At 41.5% G+C, this 19,047-nt stretch overlaps 2 protein-coding genes across 5 annotated transcripts in view; one reads left to right on the top strand and one right to left on the bottom strand.

The window, feature by feature from the left end:
- Positions 1 to 293: 293 nt before the first annotated feature.
- LOC308385993 (TIMELESS-interacting protein-like) lies at positions 294 to 9,546 on the top strand. Of its 2 annotated transcripts, none has more exons than XM_080865254.1 (8): positions 294 to 349; positions 1,718 to 1,865; positions 2,324 to 2,414; positions 3,617 to 3,692; positions 4,001 to 4,123; positions 4,210 to 4,273; positions 5,057 to 5,269; positions 9,091 to 9,546. In XM_080865254.1, the coding sequence occupies exons 2-8, from the start codon at positions 1,730 to 1,732 to the stop codon at positions 9,333 to 9,335; spliced, it is 948 nt and encodes a 315-aa protein (XP_080721380.1). In that variant the 5' UTR covers positions 294 to 349; positions 1,718 to 1,729; the 3' UTR covers positions 9,336 to 9,546. The 2 variants fall into 2 exon arrangements, with proteins under 2 accessions (XP_080721380.1, XP_080721379.1); XM_080865253.1 differs by having other exon boundaries at positions 309 to 555.
- A 271-nt stretch (positions 9,547 to 9,817) lies between these two features.
- The window catches only part of LOC308385967 (DIS3-like exonuclease 1), a 28,008-nt gene continuing 18,778 nt past the window's right edge, over positions 9,818 to 19,047 (bottom strand). For all 3 annotated transcript variants that reach the window (XM_080865210.1, XM_080865211.1, XM_080865212.1), the window contains 8 exons: positions 18,525 to 18,617; positions 18,154 to 18,442; positions 15,486 to 15,721; positions 14,150 to 14,304; positions 13,796 to 13,974; positions 13,560 to 13,705; positions 12,725 to 12,896; positions 9,818 to 11,155 (listed from right to left, as the gene is read on the bottom strand). In XM_080865210.1, coding sequence (XP_080721336.1) covers positions 10,838 to 11,155; positions 12,725 to 12,896; positions 13,560 to 13,705; positions 13,796 to 13,974; positions 14,150 to 14,304; positions 15,486 to 15,721; positions 18,154 to 18,442; positions 18,525 to 18,617 — 1,588 coding nt within the window. In that variant the 3' untranslated portion in view covers positions 9,818 to 10,837. The remainder of the gene's footprint in view (positions 11,156 to 12,724; positions 12,897 to 13,559; positions 13,706 to 13,795; positions 13,975 to 14,149; positions 14,305 to 15,485; positions 15,722 to 18,153; positions 18,443 to 18,524; positions 18,618 to 19,047) is intronic.

Below are 19,047 nucleotides of genomic sequence, written 5' to 3'. Positions count from 1 at the left end.
AAAATTGTCAACCACAAGACAGAGAAGAACATCACAGGGAGAAACCCTGCAGGCCTGACAGCAGGTGTATCGCTCATTCTGTTTTCCACCTGGAGACAGTGTTCACAAAATCGTCGACGACTGATTTAATAGTCGACGCGTCGTTTGAAGCTTTGTAAGATCCCAAAAGACGCAGGAAGAAGTAGCAGGATTTAAGAGTGTAATAACGGACTGAAACAGAAGATGGCAGCACTGCATGTACAAGGATGCCAGCTGCCGTTAAACCCCGAAGAAGAAGAAGAAGAAGAAGCAGCTGTGTCCCAGAATTCATAGCGCGGCCCAGCTCAGTTTCCAACAATGGCGGCAGCTAGTTAGTTTTAATATTACTCTTATTATTCTTTCTGGGTCACAAAATAAACGTTTAACATATTTTCAGCCGAGAATGTAGCTGTGTAAACCTCAAATATCGGCTCAGTTTATCAGGACACCACATATTTTCAAAAGCGCTCCGACGTTTTCAGAGACGTCTGTTACCCACTAGCTCGATAGCTAGCCGGGGGCTAGGTCACTAGCACGGTGAGAACACCAGACTCCAGGCAAATTGTTTTCAAACCCACCGCCGTCTTTCGCTACTCAGGTTAAATATATGAGTCACTTAGATAAATTAAAAATGTTGTTGTTTGGCTTTTTTTTTTTAGTATTTTATTTGTTCCTGAGTAAATCGGTTTGTCTGAGATTAAAGTTATAGTTTTTACACAGCTGAATAAACGTCAAGCAGACAGCTGATTATCAGAAGTGTGAGATGCTGGAGAATATACTCCGTTGTCCTGTTATATTTTAGATAGCAAGGAGTTTATTAAACTTCACCGAAACAATCTGCAAATTTCATTAAAATTGAATAAACTATCATCTTGTCTTTATTTTTAGTTAGCACCTTAAAAGCTTAAAGCTATAAGCTAATGATAGTTATATAAGAGCATATGCTGCATGGTGCAATAAGCTGTAGTTTTACGTCCAGTGGATGATGATCTGATTAGTCGACTAATCGCATAAATAATCGGTGACTAGTCGACTATCAAAATAATCGTTTGTGGCAGCCCTAGTTGTGTCACATCATTTTGGCTCAAGAGTTTACTTTATTGCTATGTTTGTTTTTTGCTATTTTATTACTACATTTGTATTGTGCAGCACTTCGGTCTGCCAGGTGTGTTTTTAAAGTGCTATATAAATGATGATGACGATGATGCTTACGGAACAGTTGAAAGACTTTAAAACAAACCTGTTACTTTAATGATATTTCTGTGGTACTACAGAGTCCAAAAGAAGTATCGCAGTAATAATTCATCCAAATTGTAACTTTTAAATGTCATTATCAGCCCAAAGGTTCACAACCAGTTCATCCCTGATAGAATGTAAATATATACAAATCTATAAATTGTATTATGTATATAACTGTGAAACAAACATAATGGACCATTAATGTATCATAATAGTACATTTCTGAATTTGGGGTATAATTCCAGGTGGGATGAGTGTCTGTACAGCTCCTCCTGTTGATGTAAAAAAAGAAAAAAGTAAATGCCAGTTTTTTTTAGGTTTTCATGTTGATGTTGTAACACAGTAAAGAATTACTCTTACAGAAATAAATGTCATTTTTTCAACTTGCAGTTAAATTCATGTAACTTAATGCTGATGCTGTTGACGACTGGGGCTCACACGTCTTTTACTTTGTCTCCAGGACCGACTCACCATGGTTGACCCACAGGAAAATAGCCCGCAGGACATTCCTGACTATGACGGCATAGAGGATGAAGCTTTCCCCCCACTCCCACCACCACACTCCCCAGGCCGGGGAGGCCAGGAGGAAGGAGACCCTTTTGCAGATGGTAGATGCTGCTGTGCTCTTACAGGATTACTATGAGGTCTTTAAGATGTGATGATTCAGAACTTTGTATTTTAAATTCATGGTTTAATGAAGAATCATAGAAAAATAAGATTCAGGAAAAAAGGCTAATGTGGGAGAAATACAACCTCTCATAGTCCTTCCACAAAGCTTTTTGGAACAGCTTGATAATAATGAATTTGTTAGTTCAGCCTAGAATTAACAAATGCATGAACTGGTTTTTCAGCATCTCTCTGAGACTGGATGTTTCTAACAATAACAACACACATGTTTTTGTTTGCGTGAGCAAATGAAACCTATCAGATACTGTTCAAACCAGCACATTTCTTCTGTAACCTCCAGTCTATAATTTGTCTGGATTTAAAGATAAGCTTGAAGTTTGCCACGCTGCCAACAGAATGAGTTAGAAACACATCCTGTTGTCATGTGTTTTCAATGCAGGAGATGAAGGTGAGGTATCACAGCTGGCTGATGTCCCTACTGCTAAAAGGAGAGGCGTGAAGAGACCCCAACCCAAGCTGGACTCCCACAGGTAGCAAAGACATTTATATCACGACAGAGGGTTGAAATGAATTAAAATGCGCATTTAAATAGGAATTTGATGTCATCTTGTGTGAGCTGGGACACAAGGAGGCCAAAATCATTGATTGACGTGTGCAGACTGTCAGTGTTGCAGCCAGGTTGAACACGAGTCTGTGACTGCACTGGTTTTTATCACCGTTTCACTAATAATCGTGCACAGAGGCTCAGAGACACACTGACACACAGAGTTGTTGCAAATGTTTGAAAACGTAAGTTTGTGGAAAGAACTTTGCACAAAAAAAGTGATGTGATATTATCTGAGTGGCGACACCTGTCGTTTCGCAGAGTACTGCAGCGTCTTCTTACGCTTTAGCGGCGGGTACAAATGACTGCATCTGTGTGATGATGGTGCAGCTTCACTCTGCCAGTCATTTAAAGAAGAAAGACTCTAATACCATTGTTGTTTTCATCATTTGGATGGGCAAAATTCCCAGACTGAAAATTGTCAGAGCGTTGGAGACATCCCTGGATGTGTGTGAGAAAGATGTTTCCAGTCTCTGTACACCTATAGTGTGAACCTGGTTAGTATTGCCAACCATAAGTCAGGCTCGTTCCCAGTAGTCTCCCAGTGGGTGTTCCAGTGGCACTCCTCTGTTACTGTTCTGTTCACAATGTTCCTGGACAGAACTAAGTTATACTAAATCAAAGGATGTTAAATAAGCTTTTAAGTAAGAACGTCGATTATACTTAGGATAAAACTTGCAAGCTGTATTAAAGAAAAACATAGATTTTCATTTGATAAAATATTCAAATTAATTGCAACTTTGCTATAAATATATATATATATATATATATATATAGCAATTTTTTATTTTTTATTTTTAGATGGAGAAATTTGACTATTTCTCATTATACTGCCTTATGTACAAACAGGTAGGAAAAGAAAGGTTGTGGGCACCCTGAAAACCAAACACCCTACCCCCCCCCCCCAACAAGCTACTGCCTTCTGAACATGGTACATCTGAAGGCACTGACATTTCCATTCAGAGGGTCTGTCTGTGTTGGCCCTGTGACAGGCTGGCGACCTGGCTGCTGGGATGGGCTTCAGCCATCCACGATCCTGAATTGGATAAGCCAAATACGCCTGGATGTGCTGCTAACCCTGCTTGTAATCCATTAATGGTTTAACTTAGTCTTAATATTTTTTCCCAGGCTGATATCAGATCGAGGGCTTCCAGCTCTGGGCACTCTCTTTGACAATATCCAGTTCAAAGGCAAAGGACACGAGGTAGGATATGATAACATCTGTCCCACCAATTACCAGATGTGAATGAACATTGGTTTTTGAGCTAAATCTGTTTGGCCTGTCAGCTTTTAATTAGATGTCCTAAATTTGGTTTGAGACTAAAAGGTCAAAAGTTGCCCTTTCTGTCGTGGTCAAAAATGAGTGAGGGGAACCAGAGGTTGGTTTACCAAATTAAGATGTCTTTTGTTCCAATGACTGGAAGTCATTTTTTAGTGGGAAGAAGAAGCGTCCTATCACACACAGCCCTCTTTCATATCACTACTCGCTGTTTTTGATGTTTGCCCCATTAGGCTGCAGACCTGCGGCTGCTGATGCAGAAGATGGAGAACTGGGCCCACAGGTTGTACCCCAAATTGCAATTTGAAGATTTTATTGACAAAGTGGAAAGGCTCGGCAGCAAAAAGGAAGTGCAGGTGAGAGGAAGCAGTAGAATATTTCCTGCAAGCGTGTGGGATTCCTAATGTTCAGAATTTGTAATTTTTTACTCATTCTTCTATAGACATGTCTTAAACGAATACGACTGGACATGCCCCTGACACATGAAGATTTTACAAGTACAGATGGTAAGAAGAAAAATCATTACTGATGGGGATACGGTGGACTAGGGCTGTGAGATATGACCAAAGTCTCATCTCCCGATATAAGAATTCTATCGTCCGATAACGATATAAATCACAGAAATGTAACATTTTCTGTCAATTCTGTGAATCTCGACTTGCGTGAAGTGTTTCCAGCTGCGCGTCATGTAGCTGGAGTCGAGTGTTTTAACCGATGCATGAAACGACACATTTTTAGACAGAAGTTGTAACGGCGCCGTTTTCTTTGTGAGTATTTATTACACGGCGTGCTGCGGGGGAAAGCCTGTTCTAACGTTTGAGTCTAAGGTTTATTTTTTTAGCACCTGGCGGCTCTGTTTTACTTCTCATCCGTAAACACTCTGCTCTTTCACGTGATTCCGTTTATTTTGAAAAGCCTCAACAGGATCTTGAGCTTTATTCTGAAAGGTTTATGTGGAACATAAACAAGCGGACACGCGATGGTTTTACCGTCGTTGTTGCTAACGACAACGCATAAAAACAGGCGCTTGTCCGTCCGTAGTGTGGTTATATATAAGAGAAAGAGAGAACTTTACTACAGTGACATCAGAACCATGAAGAAATATTGCCGTAAACAGTTTATTTTGCGACACCACGAAACAAACGATAGCGTAAAATGAAATAGACGTTTTTGTATATATCGTTGTATCGAACAGCCCTACGGTGGATTCACACCTGCAGGTGCACATAGGAAATACTTGCCATATTCCACAGGACTTAATTATCAGCACTGCTTGAAATTGTGTTCAGGTGCTGGTGACGAAGAGGTACAACGTGAACTGGAAACATTTGGGGATCCTGATCTGTTCAGCAGAGAGAGTTTTATTAATGCTCCCCAAGGGCAGATTGCCGAAGCCCTCGCTCCCCCACCTACTCCCTCTCTGACCGAAGAGCAGCAGAAACGTATTGAGCTGAACAGACAGCGGGCCCTGGAAAAGAGGCGCGCACGCCAGCAGCAAATTGGTAAGAATGGCAAAAATGTATCATACAGCTGGGACACAATATAACAGAAATAATTAATGATTCTGCTACAAAACATCCAGCGAAGGTTCATAAGGATCATCTAGCTTCATTGGTGTATTAACTTTATATGAAAATACAAAAAGCAAAACATTGAATGTACAGTATATTGCCAAAAGTGTTTGCTCATCTGCCCCCACACTCATATGAACTCGAGTGACATCCCATTCACGACGTCCGCCTGTGCAGCTATATCAGCTTCAACTCTTCTGGGAGTGTTTATGGGAGTTTATGACCATTTGTAAGGTCAGACACTGATGTTGAAGGCCTGGCTCCAAGTCTCTGCTCTCATTCATCCCAGTGGTGTTCTGGTCAGGACTCCCATGCCAGAGTTCATGTCTTTGTGGACCTTGCTTTGTGCACTGGTGCCCAGTCATGCTGGAACAGGAAGAAGCCATCCCCAAACTGTTCCCTTAAAGTCGGGAGCCAAAATGTCTTTGCATGCTGAAGCATTAAGAGTTCCTTTCACTGGAACGAAGAGACTGAGCCCAACTTCTGAAAAACAACCCCGCACCGAAATCCCCCTGCCACCAAACCTGGAGCTCTGTTGTCCTGGCAACTGCTAAGTTGACTTGTCTATCGGCTTTCCAGATTGAGAACTGTGATCCGTCGCTCCATAGACTGCATCTCTCCTGTTCTAGAGTCCAGTGGCGGCGTGCTTTACACCGCTGTGTCCCATTGCTTTGCGTTGCACTCTGTGATGTAAGGCTTGGACTACAGCTGCTCGGCCATGGAAATGGATTCCACGAAGCTCTCTGTGCACTGTTCTTTAGCTAATCTGGAGACCACGTGAAGTTTGGAGCGATGGACTCCACAGAAAATTAGCAACCTCTGTGCGCCTCAGTATCCACTGACCCCCACTCTGGGATTTTACGTGATCCACCACTTGATGGCTGAGTTGCTGTCGTTCCCAAACACTTCCACTTAGTAGCAGCAGTCTGCATGCCTAGGTGCTTGATTCTATACAGCTGTGGAAGTTACTGGATCACCTGAATTCAATGATTTGGATGATGGGTGGTGAGTGAATACTCCTTACAATATAGTGAAGTGGATCTAGTGTATATATCCACCAGAAACCCTGAAGGTCGAGTGACGAGTTCCCGTATTGCACAGTTCGTCCAAACCACCAGAGATTCCTCACATTAGTGTGGAGTTTGGTAATAACAGGCAAAGCATGTAGAAAACATTGATTTCTTTACTGCCTGTCTGATGTCAGCTTCAATTAGGCGTAGTATTTTTGTTTTTGCCTTACACTTGTGATCCAAACTGTTTTTACTTCCTCTTTAGTTAAAGCGGAGCCAGCTGTCTGCGATCTATTGTCTACAAATCTTTAACAGTGACATTAAATCGTTCTTCAGGGTCCTCATTTACCGCAGAAATGATGTAATGTGATTTAAATGAGACCCATAGAAAAGAAAATGACCTGTTGATCGGTCTCTATTATGAGCCTTCACCCATAAAAATGTGTTTACAGTTTATAACACTAGATGGTGATATGAGACCGTTTCCATTGTATTACCCGAGCATGATTTACTCATCGACTTTAAACTTTCACATTTTAGTCATTAGTCCTCCTTAAGAGGAGCCAATCCACCCCCCCCCCCCCCTCTTTTTTTTTTCTGTCCAGTATAGAAACTAAACAGCTGACATCATTCGGGTAGTGTAGCTTCCAGAGATCTGAAGTTAACGTGAACTCTGGAGGGCAGTCAAAAGCTTAATTTTTTATAATGCAACATACTATTATTTACATACATATTATTTTAATAAGCAGTTTCAGGGTTCGTGCTGTTTTAATGAGTGTTCGATGGAAAACGACACTGAAGGAATTTGTACTCTTGAGTCACATGACAGTAAATAATTTCGAGTATGTGTACATAACACAGGCTAATGTTTAAAACTATGATTATTATTTTGCTAGCTATCAAACTATCTGGAGAAATGATTGAAATGCACTGAGTGTGATAGAGTACGGCAGTGCTAGCACAGCAGTTAGTTATGGCATGGTGATTTATGCAGTGTGCTTTAAACTTGGCTAACATTACTTAGCAGTAGCAGTAATATTAGTGACTTCACTCAAGTGAAAGCTTTAATCGTTAGTCCGACACTTAACTAGCCAACTTAAGCCTTAAAGAAAAACTGGTAAAAAGAGGGACTGATGCATGTGGGCACAAAGAAGCCATTTCTTGTGCTGCTGAAGTTCCCTGGCTTTCATTCAAAATGTGTTTATCGTGAGCACCGACACATTAAACCATTTAAAAATTATAAATGGCTTTAAGCTCACATTGATGCCTGTGGGGCTCTATCAGCCACGGAGACGACAGACACATTTTAGTGTTTTAATGAATGAATGTTTCATACTTTAAGGCTGCCTGTTTATTTAAGGGAGATGAACAATACATTATTATTTGACATAATTCTATGACAGGTGATGGACTGAATAAATAGATTTTAGGTCGATGTTTGTGCGTTTTTAAAGTCTTATATGTTGAATTGAACTGAGTGTGTCATCTGTTCAAAGCCTCCCGTCAGTGCTGTTCTCCATGCCTGTCTTACTGTACATGGTGTTATTAGCACAAACACTTTAAAGCTGATCATTTAGGACTGTAACAATAATCCAGAGAGCAATGTAGTCAAACATCTCACAGTTAGTTTTATTGGGAATGAACTTTGACCTGTTAGGCCCCCAGGGCTTTTCTGAGCTTCCTGCTCGAAAATGAAGAGGCCAAAATAAATGGAGTATTTCTCTGCAATTACAAACTCTGTGTAAACAGTCTTGGTATCAAAATAAAGCTAACGCTTGTGAGCTGTCATCAGAGGGGTAAATATTACTGCAGATGTTACTATGTCAAAGTTACTGGGACTCAAACATAGAAAAAAATGATTATTTCCCTCACCTAATTTTTAAAAGTATTTTATAGCTTATATGCTATAAAATATACTTTGGGTCACATTTAACTCCAGAAAATCATAAATCAAAATATGGATGTTACCTGTCCACAGATTCATGGTGATGTAACTGCTCTTTTAACTGTTTGGTGTTTGTAGAAATGGTTTACAGCTGAGATTCAGAGGCTTCTGTGGACACTCATGTCTGCACTTATATTTCTGACCTCGTGTTATAACCGATTAAATGTGATCTCCTCTCTTTTCCCCCATTTTTGGTGGTGTGGGTGCTTAACTAGTTAAAGTACCAAACATCTGTCTCCTGTTGTTGTGTCACGTAGGAAAGAAGCATCAATATCTGATGAGCAGACTTGTTCATTTGTGCAGATTTCTTCTTTTGTGTGGTTGTTTTTTCCAAGTGGAGATGAGCATCTCTAACAAGTTGATTTGTTCACATTTGCACATCTGCATTTTTGAGAGAAATGAGTTTTTTGAGTTTGTGCACTATATGCATATAAGACAACCATTTCCTTTTTCAGTATTTTTGTGTGGTGCATTTTTCTCTGTTTTAACAAAAGAGGAACAAAGAACATTTAAGTCAACCTAAGACGATTTGTTTTAATTTTTACATGGTCTTACTGAGGTGATGCAAAGTGGAACATGCAAACTGTTTTTTTGGTAATGTGCTGGAAAAGCTTGATAATGGACCTTGAAAGTGCTTAAAGTGCTTAAATTTGACCCTGAACAATGAGTTTGAACCCTGCAGTTTACAGTTTCATTTTTCATTATCTCAGCTTTGCCTGTCTTTTATAAATCGTAGTAGACTGAGTGTGTCTGTGTTGACTGAAACCATCACTGTTTCTAATTCTCAACCCTTTCAGGCCCTTCAGCCTCTCAGACTGCTGACATGTTAGGAGACAAACCTCCAGCTGCATCCTCACCAAATGTCATCAAAGGTTCTACTGATGGAGATGAAACTGTAGAAGATCCTGACCTCGAGCCTTCCAACAACACCTCCACGCAACAAACCAGCCCGCTTCCCCCCAAAGACTCTGAGCCCGCTGAGGCTGAGACCGGCCTCAGCCCTGAGCAACAGCTCAGCAACGACTGTGTAGAGGGGGATTAAAGTTCACGTGCAGCAGTTTCTGCTGAAAAGCTTTGGCAGTGAGCAGATTTAAAGGTTTCCCAATGTTCGTGCCTGCTCATTCGAGTAATGTTGTGCATTTCTGGTGGTTTATATCTTGAGCACATGTTCCTACTGTGACGTCAGCTTTGGGTTAGCAAAGACATTTATAATCAATGGAAATAAATGTTTTTCTTATTTTTAAAAGTCCAAATCCTAAACGTATTTACCATGTGTTGGTATCTGTTACAGAAAAATATTTGAACTGATCCACAGTTCCTGCTCTGATGCATCTTCTTTCTCCAGTTTCACTATTGGCAGAATTTTGGTTGCAAACATGTTTCTATAAAAGGCCTCTGTGTGCGTGTAGTATGTGAGCTGTCAACTGACCATCACCCTCTTCCAAGCATTAAGTGCTCGTTCAATTATGAACAGTTCTTTCTTAAGCTACTGCAGGGACATGAAACGCAACACGATGAAGTGGCTCCATCTGCGCTAATGAAAACACCATTTTTAATTACAGGCCACTGCACACATATTGAAATAGTTATGTACAGTTCATATTTCTGTTGGTAGTTCTAGAAAACAATCTTAAAATCCACAAACCAAAAAACGCTTCTGATTATTTACCAGTTCAAACAATAAAAATGTCCTTGGTGTTGGTGTCTTCTATACAGGCTCTTGATATACAAACTATAAGATAAATACATCCTAGTTTTATACATCACTTCCAACACAACCAACCTCAGGTGTGTTCATTACTCTACGGGTTTATTTTAAAGTCTGCTAATGAGTGACATGAAGTTTTATCAGTCCGGTGACCTGTCCAGGGCGTATCCTGCCTCTCACCCTATGACAGCTGGGACAGATTCCAGGACGTGCAGAAGAAAATGGACGAGTGGACGTTTTATCATCTCCAGAACAATACTCGTGCTGGGTTTTGTATGAAGTGGTCACAGGTAGTACAATATGTGTGAACTCACCAAAAATGGTTCTATAACACAAGACATTTAATTTACACAAGACATTGATCCCACCAGTGAGATATTGAGATCACTGGTGCTGAGAGAAAAGCCTTTTGTTACCAGACTTCTTTAACCTGCTGCAGTTGACTAGTTTCCTGCAGGATTGAACCACATTTGCAGTGAGTACTAGGTCTTGTCAAAGTAACTGCTGACACTTCACTGGCATTAACACGTTCCCTATCCTCCTTACAACTAAGTTTAACTTGATGTGATTTTAAAAACTAACTTTTACAAAACGTATCCACTGATTCGGTTTGACTCTGGTTTCTAAAAAGATGGCGGGACATGTTTTTACTTAATATTGTGTTTGCTTTCCTGTGACTTCACACACTCGTGTGGTTTGTCCACACACAATCTGGAGCTACAAGAATGACCTGGATGACTCAGCACGAGTGATCTTCAATGATCACCGTTCTGTTAGCGCACAGCGTGCAGTTCTCACAAGTGTCTGCTTGGAGGTAAAGCTGGGCTACAGCGTTTCTATGCTGTTGTTGCCGGGAGGCGTGAAGCCCTTTCCAGATCCATCAGAGCCAACTCTCTGATTTCTTCCAGAATAGAGTACAGACTGGGAGTTTTGCTCTGACGAAACTCTCTTTCCTCTTTGGAGAGTTTGGGGCGCCGGGCTGTCTTCTCCTGAGCCAGCGCCTCTTCATTCTGACGCACCACCTCTTTGACCAGCTGACTGCGGCCCTGAGGGCTGGGCTGCTGGGACTTGGCACTGTGGTGAGGCTTGTTGCTGATGACCTCGAGGTTTAGACGGTCAGCGTGGCAAGTTGAAGAGTGGACAGAAATACGAACCTGAAGAGAGCAGAGAACGTAAGTCACAGTATTCCTCAGTTCGATCACTACACAGTAATGGCACCTACTGAAAATAGTCTAATGGAATGCTATGCAAAGACAGGCCCACTTAAGGTTTGTGACGTAATATATAACAGCAGTCCTCTCAGCACTGTGCGCAGCGTCACAGCTAAGTAGACAGTGGTGTAGAGTGGAGAAGTTTCCGACTGTGCCACAATTTTGTTCATAAATAGGATAAATTGGATACGTATGTTACACACACGTATCCAATGTAACAAACGTTCATCCATCCGTACACGAACTTTCTTTACTGTGCTTTCTAACATTCACACGACGTGGAGACTGGAGCAGAGGGGGAGAAAAACATTCATTAACACTGTGACCTCGGTCAAGTGTCACAGTGAGGTTGTTGTTTTGTTGATTTGTTTGTTGAATATCATCATCATCTCTTTGTTTGATATGATCATAGCTTGACAGCAGTCAATGCTGTGGTGGACAACTTGTGTTTGGGCTAATGTTTCTTTCTATCTTGTTTTGGCCACATGTGTCATCCATCATCATCCATCAGTAAGCTATGTTGTTAGCATTGCCTTTGCCCTTTGACATTTATGACCCCAGGATAAGTCCATGAAAGAAAGAAAAGATGTTGATAACAGTGGAAGCAGCAGTACTCTGTCACTTTTTCATGTCTTAAAGCCAAAGATGTGAGAATAACACACCGTTACTTCAGTTTCTTTTTGTTAGCTAACCTTAGGGTAATGTTTCCTGCTCTTTTTGCTTAAATCACATGCACTTATTCCTCACAATCATCGTGTGTAACATGCCTGAACTTAATATAACTTGACGCCAGTGATGGGCAGCAACGCATAATTAGATTACTTTTTTCAAGTAACGAGTAAAGTAAGGGATTACTGTTGCAAAAAAGGTAATTAGATTACTGTTACTGTCCCGTAAACACGCTGCTCTACTGTGTTACTAAACCGTGAGTTTGTTTGCAAGAGTGTCTCATGACAATGACATAAGTGCATGCGACGTTTGTGGTAACAAACGTGTGCAGAGCAACAATGGATCATTTATCGAGTGCGAGAGAGAGAGTGCGACCGTGCAGCGTTTAAAGGCGTTTATGTGAAAACAATTACCGCCCACTGTCATTTTTTATCTCCCTTTACAAAAAGGTTTGTGTAGAAACGCCACAAACTGGAAGCATTACATTTCTTGTCTTGGAGGAGAGCCTCCCCCCCCCCCACACTTATGTTTTTGTTTTCATATAATATTTAAAAACAATAAACTGAATAACTTTAAATGATTTATTTTCAGGAATCATTTTCGTCTCATTCATCTTACTGACGTTTTGTTACCTTGAGATTAGCTAACAAAGCAGCAACCACACAACACTTTATCACAACAAGATCATAAAACGTCTCTTAATGTTGGACCACAAAAGATCCAGTAGTCGTATGAACCTGTGATTCATATACACTCATGCATATATATTTGGAATCGTCGCCTTTAGGCGCTGCATTGCTGGAAACCTTCTAAAATGATTGATTAGCGTTTTCTGTGACTTACGGTGATGTGGTCAAACAGTTTGAAGGTGGAGGTGCCACAGCTGGAGGTGGTGGTAATGCGGTCCGGGTATTTTCGCACAGTGCCACCCTGCCAATCACAGCTGCCGTCCTGTCCCGCTACCACCACCAGGCCCTCTTTGTTCTTCAGATACACAGGCCCCCTCACACCATACCTGTGAACAACATGGCTGTGGTCAGAGGCAGCCTTACTTACTCAGTGATATTACTCAACCTGCTTTGCGCCCTGTGATTTTAATCATTACATGGATTCTACAGCCTTCTCAAAATGACCACAGGTTACATTTTAATAAACTGTTAATATTGCATATCCCTGTAACACCACAAGCATGGAGAACACTGATGTTATTAAATTACACTTTCCTTGCAATAAACAAGCAGCAACCTCCAGAGGTTAGCTAAGCTAACGTAGAAGTGCCACAAACACAAGGCTGGCTCCAAAGCACCGTCCCTCCCCACAGACTCAACTTCAGCAATGCAATTAACTTATTTAAAGCCTGGTAGAGAAAAGATTCGGGGTTTTAGCCGATTTTCCCTGCTCACAATAAATGTTTAAGGAATTAGTTTAGTAAATTTATACAATTTAAAACTCATTTTGAGGTTTTTTAAGAGAAAATAAAACTAGCGTGTATACTGTTAAATATACATTGATTAGCGTGCAATTACATCTTCCAACAAATTCATTCATTGTCATAAACTTTGAATTCGTCTATTAAAAATACACGAGTGGTTGGCCGTCTGTGAGCTGCTGTACAGCTCCATTAAACAAAGGAAAAGAAGAAGACTGCAGAACAAAACACAGGACTGAAGGTTCTTACTCTGGGATAAACACCAAGACACCGTTGTCTCGAATGGAGTAGACAACAGCGTCAGCCACACAGCACGGGTCTGTCTGAGGGTCTCGTTCTCTGAAAAACAGACACTGAAACAGTGCTGTGGATCGCATTTGGGCTGCCTGTGCTGCCTGCAAATGAAACACAGACGTCAGCACAGCTTCTGTTAATAGAGTAAGAGGTGAATCATTGAAAAACACAAACAATAAAACACCCCTGACCCTGTTCTTGCTGTTGACATGGTGAGCCATTTCCTCCACTTCTTTGTTACTGGCTGGTGCTTTACCAGATACAACGCCCCTCTGCATGTGCAGGGCTGCGGTAAGAAGGCGGTGCACGACAATGTCTGCGTACCGACGGATGGGTGAGGTAAAGTGTGTGTAGCGATCCAGAGCCAGACCTACGACAACGAAGCAAATATCAGCACGTTAGCCTTCTTTCTAGTTCTCAGTCGAATAATTCTTCACAAACAACAGACGTTGGACAAGTGTGTGCAGACGTGTGATGGATGGACTGACCCACAGTCACACTGAAACTCTAGTGCAGCCAATAAAAGCTGTGCAGCGGTATCGTACCATAATGGTAGTATTGGTCTTGAGGATGAGCACCAGTGGAGAAGTACAGAGCCTGTGACATAGCAGTGGTGGCCATCATTCTGAACAACCTGTTCACCAAGGGGTCCTGTGGGTCCACAGCTCGGTCCAGTGAGGCAGCTAAAGCCTTGTTGGACCTGAAGGAACAGAGCCAGAAACCAGGGATGAGTGAGGCCTCTCATCTCAGCAGTCAGTGACACAAAGCTACTTGCATCACCATGTCTCTTGTCCTGGGACCGGTTCTGCTGTTGGTTTAACCCCCCCCCCACAATCCTCCAACCGCACATTCATATTTTGTTTTCAAACTCCATTGCAGTTCATTCCACGCCTCAGATCCTCAGACCTTTTGTAAACAGTTAAACAAATAAAAGTTAACTGTAATAGATTACAGGTTGTAATTAAATAAATCACTGCCTCTTTTAAAAAACAGAAAAACAAACCATCTTTAATTATTTGAGTTGTTTGTTTTGTTCCCGTGTGAGAATATTCAACACTGCTCTCTGTGCAAAACGGGTTTAAAAGCATAAACAGCTGTGGGATCCTGTTTGTCCGGGATTTGAACCGGGGAACAAACTGCGGCAGGATCAGCGTTGTGCCGAGGTCGGCATCGCCGACAGCATGTGTTCCCCCTGCGTGGCGAGCGTTCGCTGGGCACGGAGTGTGGATCCAGGTTACGCCGCCTCCATTACAAACAGTCAGACGTGGAAGTAGTGATGTTTTAGTTTTGTAAAAAAGTGAAACCTGAGTGTCGTAACATTACCATTCAGTTTAAGGGTTACAACAGAAAATGAAATATTTATTGTCCTCTCGTGGTATCAGACGGGATTATTTTAACAAACGAAGGACATTTTGCCTGATAATTATATTTATCCTGTAACTTTACTGTGTAAAGAGCTAAAACCTCCAAAGTTTCAGGAGTAGTTAGTCGTTATAAGAAGTGTTTGTGAACTGAAAATCAAGAATGTGGGATCCTGTTTGTCCGTGATTTGGACAGCCCAGCGTGTGCTCCCGACGCAGGGGAAACTAATTCTGTCGGGGAGACCGACCTTGCCACGACAGCTGTTGTGAAGCTGAAGCCAAAGGCAAGATATGCTTCATCATATGTTCTAGTCTTTGGTTTGGAAGCATATTTGGCTTCAACCTCAACCTGAGCTGAAGGAACATGTCTTCTTCTTGTCTGACTGCTCATGTGACACCTGAGTGTGTCCCCGTGTTATCAAACATTTCAGGTTCACACACTTGTGTGTCTGAACATGATGTGCGTTGGACTACAATATGCATTTCCTCAGTTTCTATACTGAACAGTCAAAAACATTACCTGGTGTCAATGGTGAAACCTTTGGCCTTTGCAGTGTCCACCAGCTGGTTGAATAGCTCCTGTTGTGGTGGTGGGTGACACCTTAGAAGGGCCTGGTTGGGGAAAGCTTCCTGGATCTTGCGGGCCACCCAGTGGTTGGCGTAAATCATGCACTCTGCCACGGTCTCATGGACCTCCAGGGGCTGACGAGGGACCAGGGCCGTAATGTTCCTCTCCTCATCCAGCTGGGCACCCACCTGAAAAGGGAAAATGCTTCTAACGTGACTTCAATGAAAAAGAATATGAAAATGCATCAGTGGGCCACATTTTACTACAGTTTACTTTAACTCAGTTGAACATGCACCATTCCACCGGAACAAATGCTGCACGGAGAACCAAATGTGAATGAATCTCAACCTGAAAACAGTCTACTGTCTTTCCTACGTTCAGCTCTCTATCATACCAGTAAGAACACATATCCCTAACAGGCACACAGCTCTGCTCATGGGCACAGAAACTCCACCGATCTGCTGTTCATGCTTTTTGTTTATAGTGGACAGCCAATCAGAGTTTAAGTTAGCTCAAAGGAAATGTGCCTTAAAGAGAGAACAAAACTTTTCTCAGACTAAGGATGAACTGAGGGGACCCAAAGCACTTCAGCAGGAACCAAAAGAAGCCAGAAAGTTTGGATTTGAACACAGTTTTGGCCGTTTTATATAATAGATCAAGATGAAACATCTGTTGTCCTTATCCTTCAGGACAACAGATGTTTCACCAGCGGTCAATAATCCAGCTTTGTCAAGATAAGAACTTGATTTTTGGGTGGCAGCTCAATCATTAAACACACTTTTAGAAATATATTGGTTTTTCCACTATCCCAGAAGCAACCCGAGAGAATCATTTTTACTTCATATCAATATTCTGTGTGCGTACAGCCATAACAGGAATGCAATAACTGAATAATAAATAAATCCAAGACATCCTATTAGAGAGCATCTTATAGAACAACAGGAATTGTCCATATGAGGTTTTAACAGATGGCCGACCAGCCGCTGTAGATAAATGGCTGTGATCTAATGTGAAAACTGTCAGTGGTTTCACAGTGGAGTGCTTGGTTTCTTTATTCCAATATTCTCACTGAAATGACTTTCTGATAAAATGTTTTCTGCTGAGGAACGTGTTCTGCTTAGACGCCTGATTTTAAAAATAACGTCTCTATTAGACCGTACTATAATTTATTATCGATGAAAAGAAATATATGGTATCCATCTGTAATTCTGTAAATAACACAGCAAAAAACCAAACTAAACATAAAGACCTGGAAGACTCCTGCGTCTAAATTCATTCAGTTATTGTACTGAGTCCTGAACATGTTAGAAATATGGTATCTAAGCAGATTCTTACTCTGGATGGCATTACCTTGGCCTCCAGTAACGCTGTGAGGAACCTTGGAGTCATGTTTGACCAGGACATGTCCTTCAATGCACATATTAAACAAATATGTAAGACTGCGTTCTTCCATTTGTGCAACATCTCTAAAGTTAGAAATATCCTGTCTCAGAGTGACGCTGAAAAACTAGTTCATGCATTTATTACTTCCAGGCTGGACGACTGTAATTCATTATTATCAGGATGTCCAAAAAACTCGCTGAAAAGCCTTCAGCTGATCCAAAATGCTGCAGCAAGAGTCCTGACAGGGACTAGAAAGAGAGAGCAGATTCCCTTCATTGGCTTCCTGTTAAATCCAGAATTCAAAATCCTGCTCCTCACATACAAGGTCTTAAATAATCAGGCCCCATCTTATCTTAATGACCTTGTAGTACCATATCACCCTATTAGAGCACTTCGCTCTCGCTCTGCAGGCCTACTTGTTGTTCCTAGAGTATTTAAAAGTAGAATGGGAGGCAGAGCCTTCAGTTTTCAGGCCCCTCTTCTGTGGAACCAGCTTCCAGTTTGGATTCAGGAGACAGACACTATCTCTACTTTTAAGATTAGGCTTCAAACTTTCCTTTTTGCTAAAGCATATAGTTAGGGCTGGACCAGGTGACCCTGAATCCTCCCTTAGTTATGCTGCAATAGACCGTGGCAGCTGGGGGATTCTCATGATGACGCCGAACATCATCATCACCTCTTTGTCATCATTATCACTGACTACATGTTTATAGACCAATCTCCATTTAATCATTAGTTATCATTAATCCCTGGCCCTTTTCCACAGGTGTCTTTTGACCTGATTTCCTCCCCTCGGCTGTATGAAGTGTTTCGGGGTGACTGATACTGAATTTTCTAACCATGATGTCATCTGACAAAATGACCAAACACAGAGGTTAAGTCAAACTTTCACTTAGACAGAAGCTTAGAAGGGAGAATCTTCTGCAGCTGAAATGTGCGAGAAAGATAGTGGTTCCAGTTTTTAATGTGCAGAATGGATTTCTCTCCACTGAAGCTATGTGCACGGTTTACTTTGTTTGATTCACTTCAGATTCATTGAATCATTTTGTGTCGTATGTTAGACGTCAGTAGTGACGATGTGTTAGGGTTAGACACTCAGCTATAACATGCTTACGCTTTCAATTAAGAACATGAACCTTAAATGTTTGCAGTCTTTATTTATATAGTCTTACTGTTAAGTACACACATTACCAAAACACACAAAATACTCTATGAAGATACAAGAAACCAATCATACCTCCACTCCTTCCAGCTCCAGCGCTCCTCCTCTGTCCCTCTTTGCCCGAAGATGTCTGGCTACATGTGTGAGCATCTCAAGTGCCTCAGTGAGTTGAGCTAGCTTAGAACCCTTTTCCTGAGGACCCAGGTTGGCCAGTTCCGCTACCTCAACCTGTTCTCCGTTGAGGAGCGCCTGAGCCAGCTCGTAGTGGAGCTGATAGGAGGAGCGGATGAGTGTACGACCATACCAGACCTCTTGGACTTCAAGGGATTCTGCGTCAAGCTCCCAAAGCACGCTCATTGCATACCTGAATTTGAAAGTGTCAGTTACACAACTAGCATGCATTTTAAGCATATGAAAATGAAACGTGTGATGGGAAGTCTACTAACCTGTCAGCACCTCCCAGCAGTGAGCAAAGGTCTGCGCTGAGAATAGCAGGCAGCATGTCGTACCTGCGGTCTGCCAGGTAGTAGGTTGTAGCCCTTAAGAAGTGACATAATAAATATAAAAAGGCAATGAGATCAAAGCAGCAGCTTTATCATCTTCTTTCTAATCAAAAGTGAGACATAATTTGAAAATAAGTACTAAATATTCAGAGTTTGTTCCACCTTTGTCATTTTCATCCTTCTGTTTATTAATAAGTCAGGAAGGATGAAATAAATAAGCAAAATGTTTTTCTTATGATTTAATAAATATTCCCCATTTTCTGAAATAGAATTTAAGGCTTCAAACCACAATCATGAGATTTTAATTTACTTCTTTAAAGTGTGGAGGCGAGCTGGACAGGTGGGTGATCTGCACGCTGCTTTGTGGACAGCTATGAAATGTAAAATGGAATTTTAGAGTAAGTCAGAGAGAAAGCAGAGGACCAAAACTACATTAAAAATCACAACATAAAAAATATATAGTAAG

This window comes from Rhamphochromis sp. 'chilingali' (assembly GCF_963969265.1).
Source record: "Rhamphochromis sp. 'chilingali' genome assembly, chromosome: 18".
Lineage (NCBI taxonomy): Eukaryota > Metazoa > Chordata > Actinopteri > Cichliformes > Cichlidae > Rhamphochromis > Rhamphochromis sp. 'chilingali'.
Note: the sequence above shows the minus strand (reverse complement) of the source record. Positions and strands in the feature narration are given on the sequence as shown.

Coding starts and splice junctions, on each gene's coding strand:
- LOC308385993 (XM_080865254.1), top strand. CDS start 1,730: ATGGTTGACCCACAGGAAAATAGCCCGCAGGACATTCCTGACTATGAC. Junction 3,693..4,000: donor TCAAAGGCAAAGGACACGAG/GTAGGATATGAT, acceptor TTGCCCCATTAG/GCTGCAGACCTGCGGCTGCT. Junction 4,274..5,056: donor AGATTTTACAAGTACAGATG/GTAAGAAGAAAA, acceptor AATTGTGTTCAG/GTGCTGGTGACGAAGAGGTA.